This window comes from Rhea americana, unplaced genomic scaffold (genome assembly GCF_003343005.1).
Source record: "Rhea americana isolate MKP2758 unplaced genomic scaffold, rheAme1 scaffold_52, whole genome shotgun sequence".
Lineage (NCBI taxonomy): Eukaryota > Metazoa > Chordata > Aves > Rheiformes > Rheidae > Rhea > Rhea americana.
In genome coordinates, this window is record NW_028186668.1 from 628,816 (window position 1) to 653,876 (window position 25,061).

The 25,061-nt window shown below is 34.6% G+C and overlaps 1 protein-coding gene across 1 annotated transcript in view; it reads right to left on the reverse strand.

Moving 5' to 3' along the window:
- LOC146588353 (cadherin-18-like) overlaps positions 1–19,802 on the reverse strand; it is a 170,922-nt gene extending 151,120 nt beyond the window's left edge. The window contains 1 exon segment of the mRNA XM_085318113.1: positions 19,575–19,802. Coding sequence (XP_085174239.1) covers positions 19,575–19,802 — 228 coding nt within the window.
- Positions 19,803–25,061: the final 5,259 nt, after the last annotated feature.

The window sequence follows — 25,061 nt, forward strand, 5'->3', positions numbered from 1 at the left end:
GGCATTAATTCACATTAGTTCCTGAATGGCAGGATAAGGGCATTCTTAAAACATTTGATCCCTAAACATTTGATCCCTATTATCTTATTAACTGCTTTTTCAGGCCCAGTTGTCTGCTTAAGGGAGGTCAGAGTGGGAACGACGACTTGGACATAGACAAATTCTGAGTTGCAGTGTATTCAGCAATCAGGAAGATTAAAGGAAGGAGTTTTCTAAAGTGAAGAGTTTAGAGATAGCATTTTCAGAGTGGAGCTACTTTTCTTTTCTTCCCTCCTCTCTCCCCTCCCCCCCCCCAAAAAAAACTGCAGGTGGTTTGTTCTAGTGAACTTTTACTCCAAGGAGACAAAAGTCCCATTCCTATTCCTCACTGTATCACATCCTCATCTGATCAAACTCTCCCCTCAAGTCCTTCAGACTTCTTACATCCCCATATGTTTGAGAACTATCATCATGTCTCTTCACTTTGTTTTTTTTTCCTTCTTTACCCTGTATTCTATACAGCCTAGCCTGTAACAACCATGTATTTGTTTGCATGTTCCACCTACACTAGAGTTCCTTCCATGCACTGACATACTGTGATGAAACTGATACATGGATATTTAAACATCAGCCTTTGATGTTTAAAACTTCTGCTGAGTGTTATGGAGAATTTTGAGATCATGGTAGGAAGCAGAATTGTGCAGACCAAAGGGATGTTAAACAAGGAATGGAGGGGTAGAGGAAGGTATACAGCAAAAGAAGTGCATCTCTGGGGCAAAATAAATACGTATAAGTAATCATACAAATTCATGCACTCATTACTCCTGTATGATTAAATATGTTTGGAAATTTTCTCAGGAAAAAAAAGCACCAAACAAAACTCTTTTCCATTTAGAATTAAAGTAGCTGATGTGAAAATCTCAGTCAGTCATTCAAAGTTAAGGAATTCTGCCTCAGCCACCCCCTTATGTGTTTCAGCCTTCCGTAAACACATTAATCTAAAGGCTCTATGGGAAGGCAGCAAATTCATTTTCTGTTTAAAACAAAAAACTCATCACAGTGTCTGTATTTAGCTCCCTGAAGACAGATGCATACCTATCTACATATACACCACACATGCAATCTTGAGCAAGCTGATAAAGACAGCTCAGAAATACAAATATTTTAGAATACAGAACTCAGTTTTTCTTTTGAACAGAGAATTAAGGAAAAATTTCATAAATTTACATATATTTTAATATAATAAAGAAAGCTTCCTGAGGCCAGCTTAAAACACATGATATAGCTGTGATAATAGCTTTTAGAAAGACACCAAGGACACAGACATTCAGCAAAGCATTCATTTGCATGCTATTTATTTCTTCCCTAGAAGTGGTGCTTTCAATATCAGCTTGTTATTTGGGAAATTAGCATTGAAGGGAATACTTGCTTGTGAAATTTTCCAAAGGCTCAAGCCTTGTTAAAGTAGAATTTAATTCATGACAAAAATCCAGAAAATCATTTCATAGCCACAGTCTATTGTGATTAGCATATCTAGTTACAGATGAATTCTATTTGTTTCTTATTGTGCCCATGTAATTTTACTGCATTTACCTTATACATGCATTTCATGCTATGTTTTGTGAGTTCAGTAATTTTTCTCATTTAAAATAACTATTTTTTAAGTTTCATTTGGTCTTAAAAGATGTTCTTGGACAAAAGGAAAGTCTGTGAAATAGAAACAAAATACTGCTTGATAATAAAACAGCAGCTTTCTTCTAGTGAATATGGATTTTCCATACTACCCTGACAAGAAGTAAGCCTGCCTTACTATATCTGAATACATCCAAAAAAATATTTTCAGCTAGCTTTTAATATGTACCAGAGCTGAAAGTTCAGCTCTAGTATATATTCACTAGCCAAGAGAAGATTTTTACCAAAGTAGTCTGATCATAAAAAATATTTTTGTTACCTCTACTATGTACAACCCGCTCCAGTAATAATAATCATATTAACATCTTTGCTAATATTGTCCAACTGTCAGCAGCAAGGACTGGAAAAACTTATTTATTTCTCTGTTAAAAAAAAGTTCGTAAAAAAATAACACTTTATTGCAATAATCTGCAAAGGTATTTTATATAAGCCCTTCTTACTTCTCCCCAAACTGAAGCCTCAGAAGAGTATTCCTTTTAGGTGTTCACTTGTTCTCCTTAGACAACAGAAAATTCATTTTTCATGGCACAGAAACAAACTTGCAAGGCTGTGCTCCTCTGCCTCATGCAAAAGAGGAAGAAAGGCATAGCTAATAGGTGACATTTCAAAATCTTAGCAGGTGAGGAAACTGGACTTGATGGCTAAAGCAAAGTGCTTGCCAATTTGTACTAGACAAATGATTAGCTATAGCTACATTATCATAACATTTATAAATACTAGCTACTAATCCAAGATTTACAATCTCTTTCTCCTAACGGTTTCTGAATGTGTTCTCCACAGAGCCCCTGCATGACAGAGTTACCTTCGCAAAAGCTGCGCTGACACAGTGGGCTCCACCAAACAATTAATTGGGCCCTGGAACATTTAGCATCAACGGCACCATCCCTGTGGACTCTCAGGACATCTTTTCATATCTTGTGCACTTAATTGGTATGTACTCAATAATCATGCTAGGTAGATGAATAGTTCTAGCTAATTAGCTSTCGATATGACTTCATTTTAGATTGTGATGATTATAGTTATTTYCCTCCAACCTTCCCAAGGTGAACCTGTAGTTTTGGTAGCTAATAGTATACATAAGTCTGAAATGTGGACAGGTGCCTTAGCGAGACTAAAAAAGAAAGAGAGAGAGAGAGAAAGAAAGAAAGAAAGAAAATGAATGAAGGAATGAAGGAATGAGATGATATAGAAAAGCTCACCTCAGGGAAGCGAAGAAAACTTGTTCTATAGTGGTAACTGTTTATCTCTTTTATTACCTACCACTTGAAATTTTTGCAGATAAAACACTTGTCATCCATATATTACCTTGAGGTGAAGGATGACAATACCTGCATGTATCAGGTGCTACTGGAGTCTGATGGTTTCCATCAAACTCAAACTTCGGAGTATGGATGTGCTGCTGATCTGGTTCCATTCTAAGTTTGCATTTCATTGCCTTTCAGGAAGTTATTACAGCTACATAACTTTAAGTGCATTCATACACTACTGTTTAATACTCCTGTAAGTTAAAAAGAAAAACAACATTAACATTTTGTTATGTCTCCTAAAATTCACTCAGACAAATAAACATTTAACTATAGTGATTTTTACCTGGATTAAAAATGAAACAAAAATAAAACAGAGAGAAAACTCAGTTCATAAATCAGATGGTATATTCTGCATCCAACTCTATTTTTTCTGCTAGAATACAGGGAATGTGGAATAGTCAAATAGCAACATTTCAGATCTTTAAGGAACTACTTAGCATTAACTCACAGTTCCTCTTCCTTAATAAAGTCTCTACCAGGTGAAAAGCACTATCATTATTTTCAATCTCATCCACGATTCCAAAGACCACAGTTTTTCCCATATTTGTAATCTGAAATTAAACTGCACAGAAGAGATTCTGTAGATATCAGGCAGAGAATGCTGCTGGAGCTAACCTAAATGTTTTTTGTGAAACTTCAGCAGATTACAATAAAAATGTGCAAAATACTGTAATGTATATACAGGATTGTGATATGTAAGACACTAAAATTATCCTTTTACATTGCTGCATGTTTTTCAGGCTTCATTCAACTACAGAATTTGATTCTCTGAACCACAACTTCAAGGAATTTATGAATTAATGTGGGGAATAAAGTTAAGAAAAAGTGTATCTACCAACAAGGCTCTGAGCAACAAGCTCTAAATGGACCTGCCTTCAGTATGAATTTGGACCAGATGTCCTCCTAAGGTCCACTGCAATCTACATTATTCTATGATTCTACAAAATTCTCTTCTGAGTTCCTCTGATACAAGAAGAAGAAAGAGAATTCCAGAAGTTATGAGGCACGAGGAAAAGAATTAAAGGAATTAAAGCTGTCTAATAAACTATGGAGAGCTACTATAACATGTCCCCAAGGCTTAAAATTTGATACAGAGAGGAAAGTAATTATGTGTTTACCATTCTTATTGGGTATAAAACACTGGGTTAGAACAGCAGAAAAGAGAAGTTAGATTAAGCAATGGGGGGAAATGCCAAAATCATTCTCTTTACAAAGACAATTAAGCACAAAATCAGATTATCTAATGCACCAGATTGATACAAGCAGTTCATGAAGCTTCCTGGAGACCTGAAGGACAGCTGGACTCTGAGGAATCCTGCAAAATAGTCTCTGTACCAATTAGCCAAGGACCAGCTGATCCATATATACCTTTTTTTTAAAAAAAATGAAAAGCAGTGTTTAAACTCCAAAAGGTTATATTGGTCAGCAGAATTAATCAACTCATAGATACTATCGCAAATGTAACAATACTGACTCTTATTTAAGTAATTCTCCTTTCCACTGTTCTCGTAGTCTGAAGAATCTTGGACAGGTTACAGTGTAATTTAAACTAGCATCATTCACCTTGGTTCACATTTACAGCTGATAAGTTAGTAGTACGCTTAACCTACTTTAAAATGATAAGCATTTGTAAAAGTAGTAATAGGAGAGCAGCTCAAATTTAAAGACATTAACATCTTACAAAAAATCATGACAAAATCTGGCCTGTAAAAATAACCTTGATGAAACAGAAAATAAAAGGGAACATTGAAATATAAAATACAGAAATTAYGACATTGGTCTTCTAGTTGTATACTTCTAATTAGTTTAAGTTGGAAAAGAAATACTTTTCTGCTATTTATTTTTTGTCTTCCAAGTCATTATTAAATGTTCGGCTGAATGGGGAAGTCCAAAGCTTGTGCATATTTACTCATTTGATTTTTTTCAGGATATTATCTAACATTTCAGATTTGCAAGTGTTTTGCTTTAACTTGAAAAGCACAAAGAAGGAAAAAAACTAGACAAATTTTAATGGATATGTAGATATGGTAACTTAATCAGAATTACAAAAAGCATTCTGTATTACCAGTAAATATAAGCAACCTATGTTATTCTGATAGGTGAGCATTTTAATTTGTTTCAAAATTCAGACTCGTGTAAAATGACTAATATAAATGCCTAAAAATATATTCCTGCAAGAGGGACAGAACTAGAAAAGCTGACCCAAATCACAGAGCTTTCAATAAATATTGATGAAGTATCCTAAAGGGTAACCAAATAAGTTTACTATAATTTTATGCTGAAAGTCTGCTTCATCAGAGATTAGTCTTTACAGATGCTGAACAGAGGCCACTTGCAAAACTATTGCTGCCATAACCTGTATTCTGTGCTTCCCATGCAGTTTTACTCCAAACCTGACTTTCTGTCAAAGACTAACAGGGGAAAGAAAAAAAAAAAAAGAAAAAAAGAAGAAGAAAAAAAAAAGGTTTTCCTGTGTCATTTCATAACCACACATACTTCCTAAAATGTCTTATTAGACAAAATTGATTCATCATCTCCCCTATGGGACAGTTTCACAAACTAAGGTCATAACCATTTTTTTTCACACAGTACATTAAATCAGGACACAGACTGCAACTCCTTTTTAAATAGCTGTATACAATTCTCCTTCATTCTCCACTGATGTGATGAGATCTTCAAGTCTAATTTAGAGCATAAATCCAACGATTTGCCATTTACATCAGCTGAGAGGCTGATCTGTGAAATTTAGATTATCTCCCACCAGGATGGTTTGCTGCAACTCAGCATAACCACATAAAATCCATTAATTTGTTAATATGTTATTATGTATTGTTAGTTATCATATGAGATGCTACTGTCTTGTAGGCTGATCTCCAACAATTTAACTTTTATGCTCTACTGAATCAAGACATAAGATGCACAGATTTTCTCTCTGCTCCATATCTTCACACAAGGGAAGAAAAACAAAGAAATGGTAGGGGCAGAATCCTCTTCTACACAACTTGACTCTCCACTAATTAAAATCAGTGGAACATTTCAGAGAGTAAAACACTGCCGGCATTACAATTCCTTGTTTTGTGGTCTTGGATTATACTTTCAGCTGTTTTTGAAGAGATGGCAATAAATTTGTATCTGTCTGACAAGTCAATTTAAGGGAAGTTTAAAGAAAAGTGCATTGAAGAGCTTTCACTCAGCTTCTCAGCTTCTCCTAATCCGTAGGCTATTATACTAGTACATAGGCTATTATACACTATTCTGCTCACAGATTAACATGATCTTTATTCAACTGCTGCATGATGATGAGAAAGATTAAACCATCTTTTAACATCCAAAGCTCTGCATGAGGTCAGAACAAGGTGATCTTTTAGAACCTGAGGTTCAACAACACCAAGAGAGATTAGAAATACTAAATACAGTGATGAATTGCTGAAAACTGGGAACTGCAATTCCAGAGTGAATTCAACAAGTGAAGCGAATCCAGCTGAATAATTAAGAGCAAAGGAGAAAGCCTTCCAGCAGAATCTCAACAGGCCTATAAAATAGTTTATCTCCACTTTTTTAACAGCACTGCTATTGGAGGAAGGAGGCAGATGTTGGAAAACACAGTAACAATTGATTAGAAACAATAACTCAGCAGAAGGGAATACTGTGAGAAATTAGGAGCATTTCAAATGAAATTATTCAGGTAAAACAGAACGGCTGACAAGCAACAGGAACACTTGCTCTTCCCTCTGTAAATTGATTCACTAAGATTTCTTTTGCACATTTATTTGGTTTTCAATAGACTAAAATGTTACAGATATTTTTCTTGGATGAAAAGCACTGTTACTTAGGGTGTTCTAGTTTGATAAACCAGTAAACAAACCTTTAACAAACTGTCTGCACCTACAGAGGTACTAGGGCATTACACTGATGTAGTCAGTTACTGAGTAACAGTAGTATCTTTTCTATCTCAGCAATACCTTTCAGAAAGAACATTGRTTTTGGAAATAAAAGTGTTCTAGCAATTCTGAAGAAACCGCAAGTTAGAAAACTGTCAATTGAGACAGAAGACTTTTACATTCTCCCCAGGGTAGCTGTGTGTTCTTGACACTCCTGTCATTTCCACCTGGGGAATTTTTTTTCATTATTTTATCATACAAAATGCTGTCACAGAAAAACATATTGTTCTCTCATAGAATATAAAATGAAAACCAGATAAATACGAATATCATGTAGGCCAAATCACTTCTGAAATATCCAGAAGAATGTTTTTTTAACTACGTAAGTGGTCAGTACAAGCCCTGTGAAATACATACTCTGCTAAAATAGCACCTTTAGCAATAAATATTATTATTTATATTACTTTAGGTCCTCATGACTCCTACTTTCTTAGACAATGTATACAATATATGGTAAGACAGGGTCTCTTCTCCAAGAGCAAAATCTAAGCAGGGTAAATGAACAAGTAGCCATAGCAAGGTTATTATGTTTTACTACCAGCACTGCACATTGCTCCTTAGTGTTACATGTCCTTAGTGAAAGAATGAGGAACATTACTTCGGCATTTTGATTTCTAGCCTAGTATGTATTAGTATATGCAGTTTAATTGCAAGAATGCACCTGATGTGCATTCTTTCTGCTACTTTTTACCACCACAGCACTAAGAATCAACATTCATGGTGATGTCAAATATAATGGTGAAGCTATTATATTTGAGGACCAGAAGAACTTCTCTTTAATAGGAAACTATTAGTCTCTGGAGTAGATTCAACAAGTAATAAAGTGGCCAAAATTATGAGCAATTCAGAATTTTCACATCTCACAAAACTTAAAATGAAGAAGATACAGATAAGGAAAGAATTCTGGGTACTTCAGATTTGGGGATTCTACATGGAGATAAGTCAATGGGGTCTGGTTTTCAGAAAGTATCTACTCTCTGAAATCAAAACTAAAAAGAAATAAACCAAGTAAGTCAAAAGCAAAATTAAATTCCTAAGCCAAGCAGAGCACTGCTTGGCGCTATTAAAGATCACTAATCAATTTTAGGATGTAAGAGCTACTTCTTACAAAAACTGTCATTAGCGTTATAAAAAAACACTAGTGTATGCGTATTTTATATATATACATATATATATACCAGCTTTTACCTGAAATCTAAATTCTAAATTTACATAGTCTTTATGACAACTAAATTAAATAAACTTTGAATGAGTCATGTAAAGGCCAGTTTCCTTCAAGTATGAAAACTATCTATGACAAATGCATTTAGGCTCCAAAAGAAGCACCTCACAGTGATTTCAGACAATATAGAGGAAAAATGGAGAAACTACCTTCTCCAAATAAAACAGAAAACATGATTTGCTCATGCTCTTTCAAACATGTAGATAAACAGTTATCAAAGAAGGAAAGATGGACTGGAAATGCTGACTTCATTAGTAATAGCCTCTGACACAATCAAGCTTGGAATAATATGTAATATGACAGCAAATGCTTATGATACAGGTATRTGACTAGCAAAAATGTTTTTTGTTAACATTTATTTGAGCTGCAGCTCAGCTACCCATATTTACTGATGTAAATAAAGCTCTTACTTCTTGAATGAATGAATTTTCTGTTAAACTCTTTCTTGCTCTTAATCTCAATGTGCCATAGCTTTCATTCATTGAAATACATTGATTAGATAYTGAGGGAGTAATTACAAACACTAAAATATGATTTCACCATTTCACTCATAAGATATAGCATTAAACACCAAAGAATCCTACATTAAGCAGTTTTACTAATTTCATATGTGCAGTACAACACTGGTTCCTTTGTTTCTAGCTTGTCATGTGCTGATTTTTTTGGATGACTTCTACTGCTTGTAGAAGGGAAGGAAAAGATACAGTGAAAATCATTCCTGTTTCACCTTGCTCACACTACCCAAAACTATATAGGCCACTATCAAATCCACTTTAACTCATCTCTCTTTCAGTCAGAAGAGTCCTACTTTACTCATCTGCTCCTTGTACTGCTTCCAAGAAAGTAAAGCAATCTCTTTTTATACAATTCCAGGATTCAGAAGGGCAAGAGCTGTAAATAAGCATTGTAATCTCAGAACATAGATGAACTTACTATCTGAAAACATGGAGTTTCTGAAATAAATCTCTTGAGTGATAAACTGACTTACAGCAAGCTCTTCTGGCCAATTTATTCCTTATATCCTTTAGTAATCTCTCCCTGCACTGGGCCATCTTTGTAACTATTCTTTCCAGCCCTAGCCCTTTACTTTACTTACCTGTCTTGAGCAGCCCCATGTAGGCAGCCTTCAATCCAAAAAAGCTCATCTAATTTTTGGAGGGAATTGACTCTTTAGCAAATGGGCCTTGAATACAGAGATGACTTTTTAAGGCATTCTGTTCTAGCCCCAAATATATAGTTTAACTACTGTTCAGCTTTCTGGTTGTAATTAATTTTGCATAATCTGAAAGCAGATACCAGATCCTTTCCTTCTTTCCAAACAAAGGTGTTTGTCATTGTCATTTAAAAAAAATGTTCAAATTACAGCTGACAAACTTGTAGGAAAAACTATTTAAATGAAAAATAATTGCTTGTCAAGAATCAACCAAAACTAATCCTGATAAGAAAATAAAATCTGAAATAGTTCTTTCATGTTTTATAGGCAGGTGATTTCCACTACAATTAGAAAACACTCTACGTAATTTAGAAACGCGATTCATCTGGAAATTCACTGTGATTTTAGTTTCATAAACTGCATATATATTATAAGACTAGAAACATGTAGAAACAATGGGAAAGTTTTTAAATCACACATTAGAGCTGCTTCATTTCTTACTGCTTGACAAGTGTTTATTATCATTAAAAATTGTGCATAGGTTCTGGAACACAAATAAATATAATTCTGGCATCTTACATAATTCAGATAGAACAACTTAAACAAATCATGAAGGCTAAGTATCTAGTAAGCTGATGAAGCAATCGCTGAGAAGACAGTGCATTCCAAACCAATACTTAACAGGGTTGTTAACGTATGTTGTACTTGTTTGCCAAATGAAGATAAAGCACTTCCCATGCTTCCTTTTTCTTTGTAATTTTGTATAGTTTAATACAAAATAAACGGCATGATTGTATGCAGAGCTTCAACCATGCAACAGAAGTGTTTCTGTCATTATATATATATATCTATATAAAGCTACGTAAAAGTTCAACTAACACTCCTTTTTATAAAGACATCGTCAAGAGCTGATGAAATATACTGAGTGGCCAAATGATGCAGCAGCATCTTCAGGGTTGGGGGGRTGGAGGCGGAGGAGGAAGGAATGTGGGCAAGGAAAGTTACACAAGCAGCTGAGCATGAACGGATACCTCTCCAAAATAAGGCTGAGAATGTGCATGACAAGTAATTGAGATGTTAATTCATGCTTGAGGCTGCCAGCCTATCAGCTTCATTGCTTACTGATTAAGATTAGATGGTAAATATCCTTAAAAACAAAGCTACCATGTTGAAGACTGAATATAAAAGGATGTAGAGTTATCTCTGTTTCCTCATTGCCACACACACACACATATATATAACATATATAACACATTGTCTTTTCTGTAGTTCTATTTTTTATATATAAACTGTATCTTTTGGAGATTTTACATAATTTTGATACAATAATTGACAGAAAAGCATGCATTCACAGTATTGTATAAGGCAATGATACAGTAATAAGGAAGGCAACATGTACTATACCAAATTTGTGAATCATTATCTTTGTGCTACACACAACATGTTTTCTATTAGGGAAATAAGGACACATAATCAAATTTCACTTGAGACAATATAAAGACTGAGCCCTTCATCACTTACTTTTCATGAACAGGAAAGAACCAATGGGCCAAGTTGTAGTCACTTCATAGTACCTTGAGGGAAGTGCCACAAGTCTGTGTTGTGTAAATGTCACTGTGTCAGCCAAGAAAAGCAGTATTAAACCAATAAAATATCTGCCTTCTGAAAACTGCATGGCAATTACACAATTAGGTGATCAAAGAAAGTTGTTCCAAGTTTGACTACAAATTATAGTTCTCAAAGCAAACATATGAATTGTATCAGAAACAATATCTATGCAAGCAAACCTCTGTGCATGCAGCAATATACATTTGTGTTTGTGTCCTTGGCACCCATGACAATTGGGGTGTTGGATGATACCAACTAAATCTGACAGAAGGCTGGTGGTCTCAAGGATCATAATTTCCTGTAAACGATGTGAAAAAAATGACTAGATAAAAGGTCCAAGTCCTTTGACTGAAGTTCAGAGTATCGCTAAAACACTAGAAACTTCTCAAGAAAAAACAAAAACAACAACAGCAGGGCAAGTTTTCACTGGAATTCACCAGCGAACACACTATATATACGCCTATGATTTTGAGTAGTCATGGTACTTCCTGCTTTCAGATATTTTTCATTTATATTTCCATACAAACAAATATTATCCATTTTACACAGTACATGTTGCAACTTAACATAAATATTGTATGGAAGTACAATTTAAAAATATGTATCTAGTATTCATGTTTGGACACAAAGTCACTCCCTTTATCTTCTAACCTAAAGGAACTCATCTTCCTTTGGGCTGCATGCAATACTTTATTTCATTTTAGAAGCAAAAGGTGTCTGTCACACTGCARCCCTAACAAACCAATTTCTTTAAAGGGTCAATAAAATCTCATATTATTCCACATCTGTATCCCTCTATGACTTTTTGACATGCATAAGATCTGTGTATTTCAAAACATTGTGACTGTCTACACAGCACAGATTCCCTGCTTTTTGACACTTTAAAACTTCATCTAGAAATTCCTGAAATGTTATAGAATGCCAGTAAAGTAATTAGCATCATTGAAGCTTTGTATCAAGAACCAGCATTATGAGAGGCAGAATGGTCATGTCACACAGACATGACAAACAAGTAAGATTTTCTCAGTTCTAATGCTTTGAACTTTAATCAGGAGAAAAGTGTAGCCATTTAAAAGATAGGAATATTCCTCACTATCATTAAGCCAGATAATTTTATTTTTCCCAGTGTCATAGTTGTTCTTATTATCTTCACAATAGTGAAGATAATAGCCCCAAAAAACAAGTTTTCTGATCAATACATCCAGAAACACATCTATTATAACACACCTATAACACCTATAACATCTATAACAACACCTGCCTATTCTCTAAACACAAATTAAATTTAAAGCACCCCACAGAAGAATAAATAATGCAATTTTTGACTAACAAACTTCTTCAACAGTTGTCACTACTAACTCCATATACTCTTCTGTCCTGACACATTCCCTGCTCTTATGCTCTCTAAACTCAGGCACTCTGTAGTAATGCCTCTTCAGAAGGGATGAATACCTTACACTATTCTTAGCAAGAGTTAAGGAGAGATGCTCTGGCATGGAAGCCCTTTGGTTATTCCCCAAGTTTTCGTATTTGCTTTCCAAAAAAAAATGTACTCTTTTCAGGAAAAAAAGAAACAAAAACAAAAAGAAATTCAGGAGGCAGGAGACCTCCTTGGGAATAATGYGAATGTTAAATAGGATTTTCAGAAGGAAATTAATGTCACACCTCAATATAGACAGAGCTGCATTTTCCAATTTAAGCATAAGTTGTTCATCAGAAACATTTAAATGACATACCATAGTGTGAATCTTCAGCTTAAAAGTTATTATCAGTTTATTGAAATGATATCTGAAAATTCAGAAGTCATCTAGCCAAAAATCTAAATGTTTGAAAACAACACTTAGAAAAAAGTTATTTACGAAACTGGATATATTTGTAGTAAGAACTTACATTTCTCATACAGCAGCTATTGATCTCTAAAGTTATGAAGAAAAACAAATTGACTCAACATATCAAATAATACTGACTTTCTATTTTAGACAAATACAAATGGGAAAAATGAACAAGGTTGCTGGAATCCCTTACTCAAAAAGAACGTAAAAGAAAACAAATATAGACTGAAATATCTTACATCCTCTAAAGAGTAGTCCAGGATGCAACATCCCTTTTGTATTACAAGTCAACTCTGAAATTACAAGACAGACTCAGTTTTTGAAGAACCCATTTCTTTCACTCAGGAGGAAGTTGGTGTGCTATAAGATTTAGCCTTCTTTACTTGACTGTGACTAGTTTAAGACAGAATATAGCAATATCGTCTAAAAGATGCTAGTTTCATTAATATTTTCAATTCAGTGGAAAGAATGTTTAAAAGTCACAGAACTTCAGCTGTTGATGTGAAGCATGCAAGTGCCTATACAATGAAAGGACAAGAAGTAAAGGATAAAGGAGAATCAAATTGTGTACCCACTTAAGTCTATAAAGAGTATCAGAGGAGACAGATCACCCCGACAACTTATTTTGACCTATTACTTGAAAAACAATTTCCACAAAGCAGACTGATATATTGCTGTCATATTTAAGGCTAACAGACTATGTAAAGCTTCCTCACAAAAACAATATTCCTCCTATGTATTAGAGTCAATGTTACTGTTTTGACACAAAAGGTCAGGTTTATAAATGGTGTATGTAATTACACATTTATTTAAAAGAAGTTAAACCAGGTGAACATTTTACCTCATGCCTTTGTTCTAACACTGAACTTCAGTGCACTTCTGCTTTGCTGTTTGCTTGGTCCAGCAAGTCAAAATGTCAGTCTGCATGCAGCCATTTTATATCAGAAGACTCCAATGTATGAACTATGCTTGAGGAAATCTCCGATATGGCTGAACTCACTGGGAAAAAGTCAGACAGATTAGACTGACTCCTCTCTTCAGTTTGAATTTCCCCCAGATAACCTTTGAATGTTTAGAGATTCCAGTGCAAAAATAATAGCTAAAACTAAAAGGCCCATAGCATTCTATGCCTGGTAGAATTTGAGTAATGTGCTCTCATCCTCTCAGAAAGAAACTGAGTAATAGCTGGTGAATAAAGACGGGGTTAGTAGCAGCACAGAGACAGCCTGTCACTATCTGTGCCAACAGAACTCAAGAAACAGCAAGTACATGTGTGCATTTTTATTACGAAAAGCTTCTGGGGTGGCAATACTCTTGAAAGAGCTCTTTGTAAAAATAAATCAGAAAATAAGATGACTRACATTAAATAGGACCAGATATTGTTGCATAATACTGACCTCAGGTATGCTGACAGCAGTAAAACGGTGCAGGACTTTCCTCTGTCTCTCAGTAGCCCTGCTCCCCGAGCAAAGGAGGGGCACTGATCCGTAAGCAAAGGAAATAACCACCGTCTGGTATGAACAGTGTCGCCCTTTCATCTACTTAAACGACACTGAATCAAAATGTCATTTAGCAACAGTACAGGTGAAAAGAAGTAGGACTTAAGTAATTAGAAACCAGAAAATCATAAATATCTCAATAAATACAAAGTACTATAAAATCTAGGTTTAGTGACCTAATAAAATGGAAATGCTCWAACAAGGCATTTTAAAAAAATATATATATTAAAAWTATAAATCTCTACTTTTTCAGTGCAAATGTCTCTAATCCTAGTCTTTCCTGGATGTGCTGGGAGGTTCTTTTGAAGGAGCTGGACAGATCTCAGTCTTAACTAAAAATCTTTGCTCAAATATTTAGTGTATTAATTCAAAGTTGTTCTCTTTTTAAAACCCAACAGAATTAAAAATAACGTAACTAAAAACCTCTTTCACATCAGACATATGAAATTTGTGGTTTCAATGCCTATTACTTTCTTGAGCAAAAACTTCCTTTTTTTCTGTACTTTATTTTCTTCATAGGCCAATTCTGGCACAAAACTTTTAAGAAGCACACAAAGTCAATKAAGGAACCGGAATAACTGGGCTTGAATTTTCAGGTTATTACTTTATTATTACTATGCTTTTCCTAGGTATAGATACTTGGAAAATGACTTTATATTCATTATTTATCACATTTATCATTGTGAAATTAGGAACATAAAGATATAAAATGGGACACATTATTCTAGGAACCAATTATGCTGCATATACTCTTTTCTATAACGACATGCAGATAACTAACAAGTCCTTGCAAAATCTTGAGACTGCAACACATGGATTTTCCTTTTCATTTTYGTGAAAGAAAAACATCAGTTTTTATAAAGCATATGTATTTTTTCCATTACTGTCATTAAATCTGAGATGCTGAAATTGTTTTTAAGGAAGCAAGTCAAGGAAGCGTTATATTCTCTCTGTGGTATGCCTAACTTCTTACAGTGTTACGCTATCATACCATCTTGAAAAGGAAGTTTGAATGACCAGTTTGTTATGCTTTATTTCTATTTTCAAGCAACATTCTTATTTGCCCTGAAAAAGACATTTGGAGTGGATTGAGAGAAACTTGCATTCAGTACGCTACAAATCCAAAGGGTCCACACATGTCAGACTTGTTTATCATGTTCCTCTGCTAGTCCCTTTAAAAGCATGACTCACTCCARAGTCAGACCCACACTGCTCTTCCCTTTACTACTACACATTTACTTCTCTCTCCAAAGTAAAAAGTATAGTGAATGTGAAGTTATGAGCTCCTTCCAGTACAACTCACTCTCAGAAAATATCATAAGACATCTAGGAAACAAAGATGTGTCAACATTCAAAATGAAGAATGTTACGGATTGAAATTCATCCTCTCTTTTTTCTTTCCTAAAATTATTTATTTGTTTTCCATATGCTGAATTATCTAACTTGGAAGCTTGCAGGAAATACAAGCCATACTTCACCACCATAGGAATGAAGCAATGTGAAAGCTTGCAGTGGTACTGTGCATGTTCTTCTAGATTTCCTCAGGAGAACCTGCTCTTCTGAGCTGCTTCACTGCATAAAATGGTGGTACCCAACTCCTTAATAAATCCTTGTGCACTTAGTAGCCCTGYTTTCAGTGCTCAAAGGTATGTTTTCATTAGGATATTTCTCATCAGAGACACATAACACACAGGAAAGCTCCTCATCATTTCTCTTCTAGCTGAGAGCTCATTTGATTATTTGAGAAGCAGATATTTCTTCTTGCTTAATCAAATTCCCTCAGTTTGTCCAGTGCATACACAGACACACATTTGCAGATGAATAGTCTGTCAGAACACCACTAGATAGTCTTGATCTTTTGGAAGTTTTCACAAAATCTTCCCCAAATAACTCAAATATCAGAAAAAGAAGTCACTGTGATTTTAAGAACTTTAAAGGTACCCTCTTAATATAAAATTAATTTTGAACATGTCTRCTGAGGAAACATCACCTGAAACATTGAAGCTTGATCCAAAATGTAACAGAGCATCAGTCAACAATCTAGGTATTAGAGAAAATACTTAGCTTAGGATCATTAGGATCATACTTAGGATCATTTCTCATTTTTATCACAACTTCATTCATGTAGGATCTGTGTTTTGTCATATTCCTTTTTCCTATAAAAACCTCATGGGCAGTACTGATATATATTCATTTTATACAGTTTTCCAGGCTCCAAATGACAATTTTTAAGAGAAAAGAAATAATGAGTGAAGAGTGGGGATATATTTTATAAAATATAACGCGGTATGCCACATTACTAAAYATAATGACGACTTGTTGTCCTAATACTCGCTGTATAATAGATGATGGCAATAAATTAATCCATCCTGTTGACAGTTGTTTCATGATAAGAATGGGAGACCTTATCATTTTCACTGTAGACCTAACCTATTCTTACCCTAAGCATGTATTTCCATGACAATGACTGTAATCAGTGTAACAGCATTGTACATAATGACTCTGCTTTTTGTGTTGTAACTCCCCAMTTGGTGTGAAAAATGTAAAAGGACAGATATCAAATGGCAAAATTCTCGCCAGTGAAGCAGAGCAGTCCACAGAGTTAATAACTGACAGAACTGATACAGTAGCAGTAGTGAATAGAAGCCTAGAATTAAAGGACAACATGCACATAGCCTTTTTAAACTGAGGGGTTCTGTATGAAAATCACTTCTCAAAGCACACAGAATGAAACCTTGAAGAGGTGTTTGCAAGTTAAATGCAACTTCACTAAAAACACCTATGTTTCAAAATGAAAATAAACTCATGCACGGTGACTACCATGGAAATTCTGTTGATTACTAAGATTTTGTCTGTCTCAGCCTTTTTTTCCTGAATTAAAAAATAGAAGCTTGAGCTAATATGATTGACCTCTGCATTAAATCTGATCATGAGAAGTATGACCAAATACAAAATAGAGTATAGATGCTCCTAAGTCCCACAAAACTTCTACAAAGGCAAGCTTACTACTGCTGGGAGGACACTTAGTATGCAGTATCAGGTAATTTTTTCCTTTGAGGAAAAGTTCGGAAAAAAGGGGAAATACAGAAGAAGAAATGTCCTCGAACAAGGCATCTAGTCACATTCTGAGCATGTGAGATAAAAAGAAATCCTATTTGTTATCTCCATAAATCTGGCATTAATAAAGCGGACAGAGAATGGAAAAAAAAAAAAAAAAGTGTACACAAGTAACACAGGAATATAAAGTTGAAGAAGATCATCCATTACTCACTGTGTCCAGGTCTCTACTCTTGTACACAATCATGTCTATAAATGCTTTCATAAGGAAAAGCATGCTTTACTTTGAAAGTATTTCAGATTTTTGTTCCCATTATTCCTGTTAGGAAGCTCCTCCAGAACCTCACTTATCTTCTCTTATTTCCATTCTAAATCGAGTCATTGCCAACAGAAACTCATTTTTTCAAGTGAAATTCAATTAACTTAAATAGCTTTTCTCTCTCCCTTACGGTTTCTTCCAAGGTGTGTTTACAAAAAATATAAATGCTCTCTGCTATTAGCTACTGAAATACCTAAACATATTTTATTCCCCACTACCACTCTACCCATCGTAGCAGTTTTATCTGCATTGCTTCATATATAAATCCATTTTTCTCAGCCAAAAATAAGCAGAAGCTGTGCACAGGKTAACATTACTTTGCAAAATAGCTTTAATACTGTTTTCTCTCTTTGCAGCTTAAAACTGTATTTGCCTTTTTTAAGGTATGGCAATAGAGGCAATAATGGATCTCTTGACCAGATCTTTCTCTTCCTCTGTCACTTACATCTGACAAATCATCAGGGTACTGCAGAAATTCATGATATTGTTCTGTAAGAGCCTTATCACACTGTGGTCCTGAAGTTTACTCTGTATCTTCGTATCTTCTCAACACTATCTAGCTCTTTCCAGGCAATGTTTTGATTCTCCTGCACACCTTTGTGACAGCATCACATGTTTATAGAATATTTCTTCTATTCTAAAACCATTCATGAGACTATTAAGCAATCTCAGATGGGTCTGAAGGAATATCTCCTCCTCACCTCACCTATTTTGAAAGTTTCTCTTTCAATACAACTCATTACCTCCATTTAGAAAATTCTTTCCCCAGTTTATAATTCCTGCACAAATCTCAACATCCTTCAGTATAACCAACATTTTTTACCACCTAGAGAAATGCCATGTATTTCATATTTTACTTAAGTTGTATTAACAAAATCATGGGGTTCTTTTCTGATCTTTGTGGTAACAGTATCTTAAATATCAATGCTCTGTTTGCTATTTCCAGTTCAAGGAATACTGTCCAAATTTGATGGACCTTGCTACAATCACACCATTTCTGTGTGAAATCACACACATCTGTGATTTCAGGAGCTACTGCTTTCCTCAGATATTTTGCATACTCCAAGATGTAATTTTCAAGTTTCTGACCTTGAAGACAAACTGAAATAATTCCTTTTTCCATGCCCTCATTCCYATTAGACATCTTGTTTCTGCTCTCATATTCAACATCTTTGTCCATTTTCATTAAGGAAATAAAGATATATATTCAATTTTTCAGTATTGTTCTAGTGAAAATTTCAAACACTCATACAGACAACACTAAACATGATATATCAGACTTCAGCTGGCCATCTGACAACTGCATCAGCATGACAGAATGAACCTTATGCCTGATGCTCTGCTCACTTCGTAAGTGAAATATAAATGCAGGTCTTGTAGCTGGTTGCTGGCATCCTGATAAACAACAGTTTAAAAACACTTCAAAAACTCTTGAGGAGTTGTAGCAAGTAATATTTCTCCTGCCTCTTTTAACAAAGTCACAGAGAGATTTCCCTTTGGAGGAGTCCTTCTCTACCCTTCCCTCAGACTGGAATGAATAGCCTATTGAGCCTAGACTGTACTTATAAGATTCCCTGAAGTAAAATTGAATCTTATTCTGAAGTAGTAGGGAAAAATCTTTTACACTGACATATTTAAGTTCCAGGGATATACAGAATCTCATGCAAGAATRTCAGCTACACTCACTCTAGCCACTTTTAGCTGAGATCAGAAGAAACATTATTTTATCATATTTAAGTATCTTCATCCTATTTACTTAATTCRTATTGCTGTCTTTATAATTAACACAGAAAGTATACATAGTCAGTTCGTTAAGTTCAGTGAGTATGGATGTAGTAATACTCCCGTCTCAAGAGGTTTTCACCGTTAAAAAAGGGAGATACCACCTAAGGAGACATCTGATTTTCTTCTATCAACATCATGTTTCAGGGGATGGGAGGGGAAAAAGGAAGACAATGACCTTACCTTTCCTACATACTGAGGATCTGGTCCCATGTGTTCCTCTAAAACAAAGAACTGATTCCACACCCATCCACGCTTGGGACGATGATGCACTTCTGTTTCACCTTCTATATGTTTGGTTTGATTTCTAGTCACTTTGATGGAGCCATGGTGAGCAGCTCCATAACACCTCTGCACAAAACAGAGACAAACTAGGACTGGGCAGATACAAGATGTACTTGTAATTCTCATTGTAGGATAAACTTCCTGGTTCAAAGTTTTCTTTCTCTGGTCTTTTTCAGYTGTAATCCTTTAGTAAGTTCCCAGGACGAAAGGTGAAGCCTGGTTCAGAAATACAGTCCAAAATGTTTTTTTCTGCTTGTTCATGGTTTAGCTGCCCATTGGGTAAAGCTCAAACTATATTTACATTATGAAAAGCTGACTGGAAAAACTGATATTTCTTCTGARGTCTTCACAATAGAGTTCCACAGCCGACCATTTTCTATCTAATAGGGAAAGAAAAGAAAGCCACTTACTCATCACTAAAACCAGCATTTTTCAGCTATTTGACCTGAGATGACATAGTCACAGCTGTACTAACCACTCCCTCAAAGACTGTCATTGTAACTAAAATTTCTTTTCAGTTCTTTTGGTAAACGTGTTTTCTGATTGTTCTTATCTAAATGCCTTAAAAATTAGCATGTCTCTTCCAAGCTATGGAAAATGTATGCACTATTAAAAACTGGGTGTTTCAGAACAGCTTATTTGCCCTTTTGTCTGCAAATCACTGACATAGTCTGGCAGTAAAATAAAATTAATGGTACAGCATTATTAGACAGAAAGCAATTGATAACTCATATACAAATATACTGTACAGAGACCCAAGATTGTGAACAAAAAAACAAGGCTACAATTAGTTTCGAAAGAAATTGCGAAATGAGCTTTGAGTCTGAGTCAATATTACAGCATACTGGAAGGAACGTTAGTCAAAATGTGCATTCTTACCCTCTGTGCTTTACTTTTACAACAATATTGCACTGGACCTTTACAAAATTACTTCATACTGACAGAAATTTCATACACTGATGTTTAGACAATCAGTACATTTTTGCAAAAACTCCTAAATTCCTAGTCATATATTTTTTCACTTCAAGAGGGAAGTTTTATACAATAGTCTTTAAAACGTAAAAATGGACATAGATATAATGCTTAAGCAAAAGTACCTTTAAAAATAACTCTTGAATCTCAAACAAAATAGTTACCCTGGGCAAACAGTTTGTTCAATTATCTGAAGATATCAAGGATCAATCAATCAAGAGTCTCAAAACATGCTCCTAAATCTACAAAAATTAGAACTAGCTTGGCTTTGTTTAAATATCAGAAAGCCATTAAAAAGTTATGTGAACAGAAACATTAAACTAATTTTGTTTGCAAGTTCCATGGGAACACAACAGAAATAAATCTCCAAAGAAAGCCCGAGCAAGAAATAAGAAGTGAAAAAGATACTGAAGTGGAAGCTCACCAACCTTTCTTTGGTTTGCAAGGTTTTTTTCCCCCCTTATGCTTGATCCAAAAGCACAATAATACTGGAAGCCTGACCATACTTTCTTACATATTCACTTAAGCATAATTTCTCATTAGAATAATGAAACAATACTTCAAGATTGTGCTATAATTAGAAATACCCATAAAGGACATATTCCCTATTACAATTACCAAGTTCAGGACATTGGATAGTACATCAGTCATGAAAACGAAAGTCAAGAAAGAATAGTAGTCTCTTGATGATACGGAGGAATTCAAAAACGAAACTCTGTAGAAATTAAATAAGGAAATTTGTATACATTCAATTTTACCTTGCTTCCTACTTCCATAGTAATGTAATCTCCCCTCAAAACCCATAAAGACCAAGCCATTGGACTCTCCAAAGCCTCACATCTTAGAACAATCTTAGAACAAATACATAAAATTACCTTCCTTAAATATAAATGTGATTTTCCACAGCTAAATGTTATATGAAATCTAATTAGAGCAGGGACAGAATCCAGTAGTTCTGACACTCACATTTGTTTCTAACCTTGTATTTGTCCTCCTCTGTTTCCCTGCCTTTCTGCATTCTTTCCTGATTCTTGCTGGAAATCAGCTTTGCCGGGAAGTATGTAATTTCCTCCTAAAGATTTCTGTATTTATAGATGAGCTGTTTATATAGGTATGTCATTGTTACATTTCAGATGTACATTAAAATTAACTAGCACCTTACAAAATGAAAAGTTTATCCTTTCAAGTATTATTTTTCTTCCCCTTGTTCCCATCTTGGGAAATGCCTGGAAGCAGTTCATAAGACTAGAAGCAGTACATAGTAAGTTAAAAATCAGTATATAAAAAGCACACTGAGATTTTTTAGAATTGCACATTTAAAACATATTTGAAATCATTATCACTGAGCTTTCCTTTACAGAAATTGTGGAAATTTTTTTGTTTGTTTTGGAAAATTCTTACTTCATAAAAGAATAAATGTAAATGAATGCAGCAGATACTACAAATCAAGATTTGCTATCCAGAATTTTGTTGTCCTCCCCACCCCCAAAGTTGAAACAAAATGCAGAACAAAATAGAAGAAATTCATTAAAAACAACATGGATCCTGCAAACTCTGTTATTAGCCTGGCTCTTATATGACATGGAACAAGTAACAAATGCCAAACTACAAAGAGCTTCTTCATCTCAAAAATACTCGTTCTGCCTAGGATTAACATAGGAGACATTAATTCACTTTCTGGCAAAACTACTATCTTCTCTTAAGTCAATTCATATATCATCCACTAAAAGTCTACCCCACACAACAAAATCATAGTTTTTAAATTCTTTATTCTGCACAATCTTTTCTAATAGAAAAGAAAAAGAAAAATAACAATGGAGTCTATTTGCTGTTACAATTATGATTAGAAATTCAGGCATCAACAGTTACAGAATTCTGTGTGGTGCCTGGAGAATCATTTCCACTGTGACTATAAAAGTGATTAAAAGTTGAACAATTAAACAGGGAAGGATTTTTAGTGAAGATTCTTTGAAGTATTTTGGTTTTGGTTAACACCTGTTAGAATCAAAATCTAAATAATACTCAGTAGAAAACCCCTCATTCTCAATTGTTCATCACCTTTCCATTAAAAGTCTAGGACAAAAATTCATTTAAAAGGAAAAAAAAAAAAAGAAAAAAACAATAACATCTTTCCCCCTTCATCCAACTGAACACTCTGCCACGAAGGCAGCAAAATTTGTCTACAGAGGACAAGTCCAGATGGAAAGATCTGGAATGGTTAAAAAAGAAAAGATGGTAAAACAAAGTAGAGGTGCACTCGAGGTGAGAAACTCAACAAAAGGACTAAACTTTCTGAAATCCTTTAAATTGTTGGCTTACACTAACAAACTGAGATGTTGACTGCTCAGTGCTCTTGTMTGCACTTTCAAATTTAGTGTCCTGCTTTATTCTTTTTGTTATAATGCTGTATGCAACAGCAGAGTAGACTTGTATTATTGCTATCTCCTGTGAGTCTCATGAAAATGAGGTTGTATATCTCAAGAGACTGTCAGAGTGAGTTAAAATTAAAATAAATAACTAAATAAGATGAGGTGGCAAAGTTCCACTAGCACTGCTGAAAATCATTAGAGCATAGTTACTGCTTAGTGTGGAAGTAAGTCTATAATGAATTCCCAGGAAACCAGTATAAGCACAGTGAAGTAAAATGAGGATGCTTCACCATCATGAGGAGATATATCTTTCATCGAGGAGCAATTACAGCAATACAGAAAGAGTCTCGTTCTGAATCTTAGTCTCCCCCATCTCCATAATCAAATTGACCACATATTTGAATTCATTTGAATGATCCAGTTTTGCAGATGCACATTCAATGTAGCTCTGCCCATCTTTTGTCACAACCCTCAGGGACACTTTTTAGTCCCACGGTGATGGAACAACAATTAGTTATGGAACTTGTAATAAATTGCATTTCTCATACACTTTTTGACTTCCTCCTCTGCCCTCTAGACTTCTCCCTGTCAGAACAAATTCTTCCATTATAAAAATCCAACCAGCTTCAAATCAACATCATTATTCATATGTATAATCAGTGAGGAAAATCTTTCTTTCTTTATTCCCAGCGCTTATCTTGTTGCTAATGTTTCTGCCTACCAGAGATAATGGCGTATTGACCTGAAGACCAAGGACAGAATATTGGGCAAATACCAGAATGAGAAATGGGGTATTATTTTTTGTTTTATCCTTAGGAAGAACAGGTTGATAAATTGCAAAGAGAATACATGGCACTTTAACGGACTCCTGGCAATTCCTAAAGGAAAAGAAAAAGGAAAAAAAAAAAAAAAAAAAAAAAAAAAAAAAAAAAAAAAAAAAAAAAAAAAAAAAAAAAAAAGAGGAAAATTGGAAAATTTCTAAATAGGTAGAGGGAAAGGTTTCATCCAGAGTTGATCTACTCTCTTTTCCCAAGGCTGGTAGAGCTGAGCTGTGGGAGCTTACATGAAACAATGAAGCATGAATTTATTCTCAGCCCATGTGGTACAAACACAATATATAACCATCAACGCTTCATAATAAACACAGCTTTCTGATGCTAGTTAATTTAACAGCAACAGCATCTAAATTGTTTTAGAAAGCATTTAAAAACAATATTAAATGTCATCTTGCCAATGCGTGTGTAAAATGTAGATCTTAGCTATGTCTGTGAGACTAGAAATTAAGAGCAAATATGTAATTAAACTAGAAAGAAGTCTTTAAAATAGTTTAACAATAATTTCCATAATTACAAATATTTTGACACTATAGTTCTATATTGTCAGACCTTTTAGAAATGGAAAACTGAACTATTTTTTTTCATGCCATAGCAGAAGGGAACTTTCGTTATCTTGTCAGATGACTGCATGAGATATCACACTCCTAAAATTTTTGCTAAATTTATGTTTATATATACTACTGCTCTGATAGCTAATCTTTATCATCCTGGAACACAATCTATTTCTAAAAGAGGCAAAAAAAAAGAGAGCATTGGTCATCTCCTTCCTCACCCTTCTAAATGACAATAAACCCAGTTCATGGCTGTGCAGTGGCAAAGGATGTTATTTCTTATGTTTCTCTTTCACACTCAAATACAGAGTCTTTGATAAATTTCACCTATACTAACTGAAAAAGAAAAAAAGATCAGGCTAATCTTGAACTGACAATGATTTCACAAGTAAAATTATCTGGCACAGATTCCCTCTTAGAAAATGAATAAAAATAACTGCAAAAGAAAGCCTCAAATGAATACTGTTCTTCCATGTGAGGTAACAGAAATTCTATTGTGGGGAGGAAGGGGTGGAAAAAATAAGCAGGAAAATAAAAAAGATCCCCAAAATACAGGTATTTGGATATTATATACAGATAAATAACAGAAGAAAATTTAGCATAAGATAAAACAATAACATTGAAAAATAACTGAAAAACCGACTCAAGAYAGAGAAA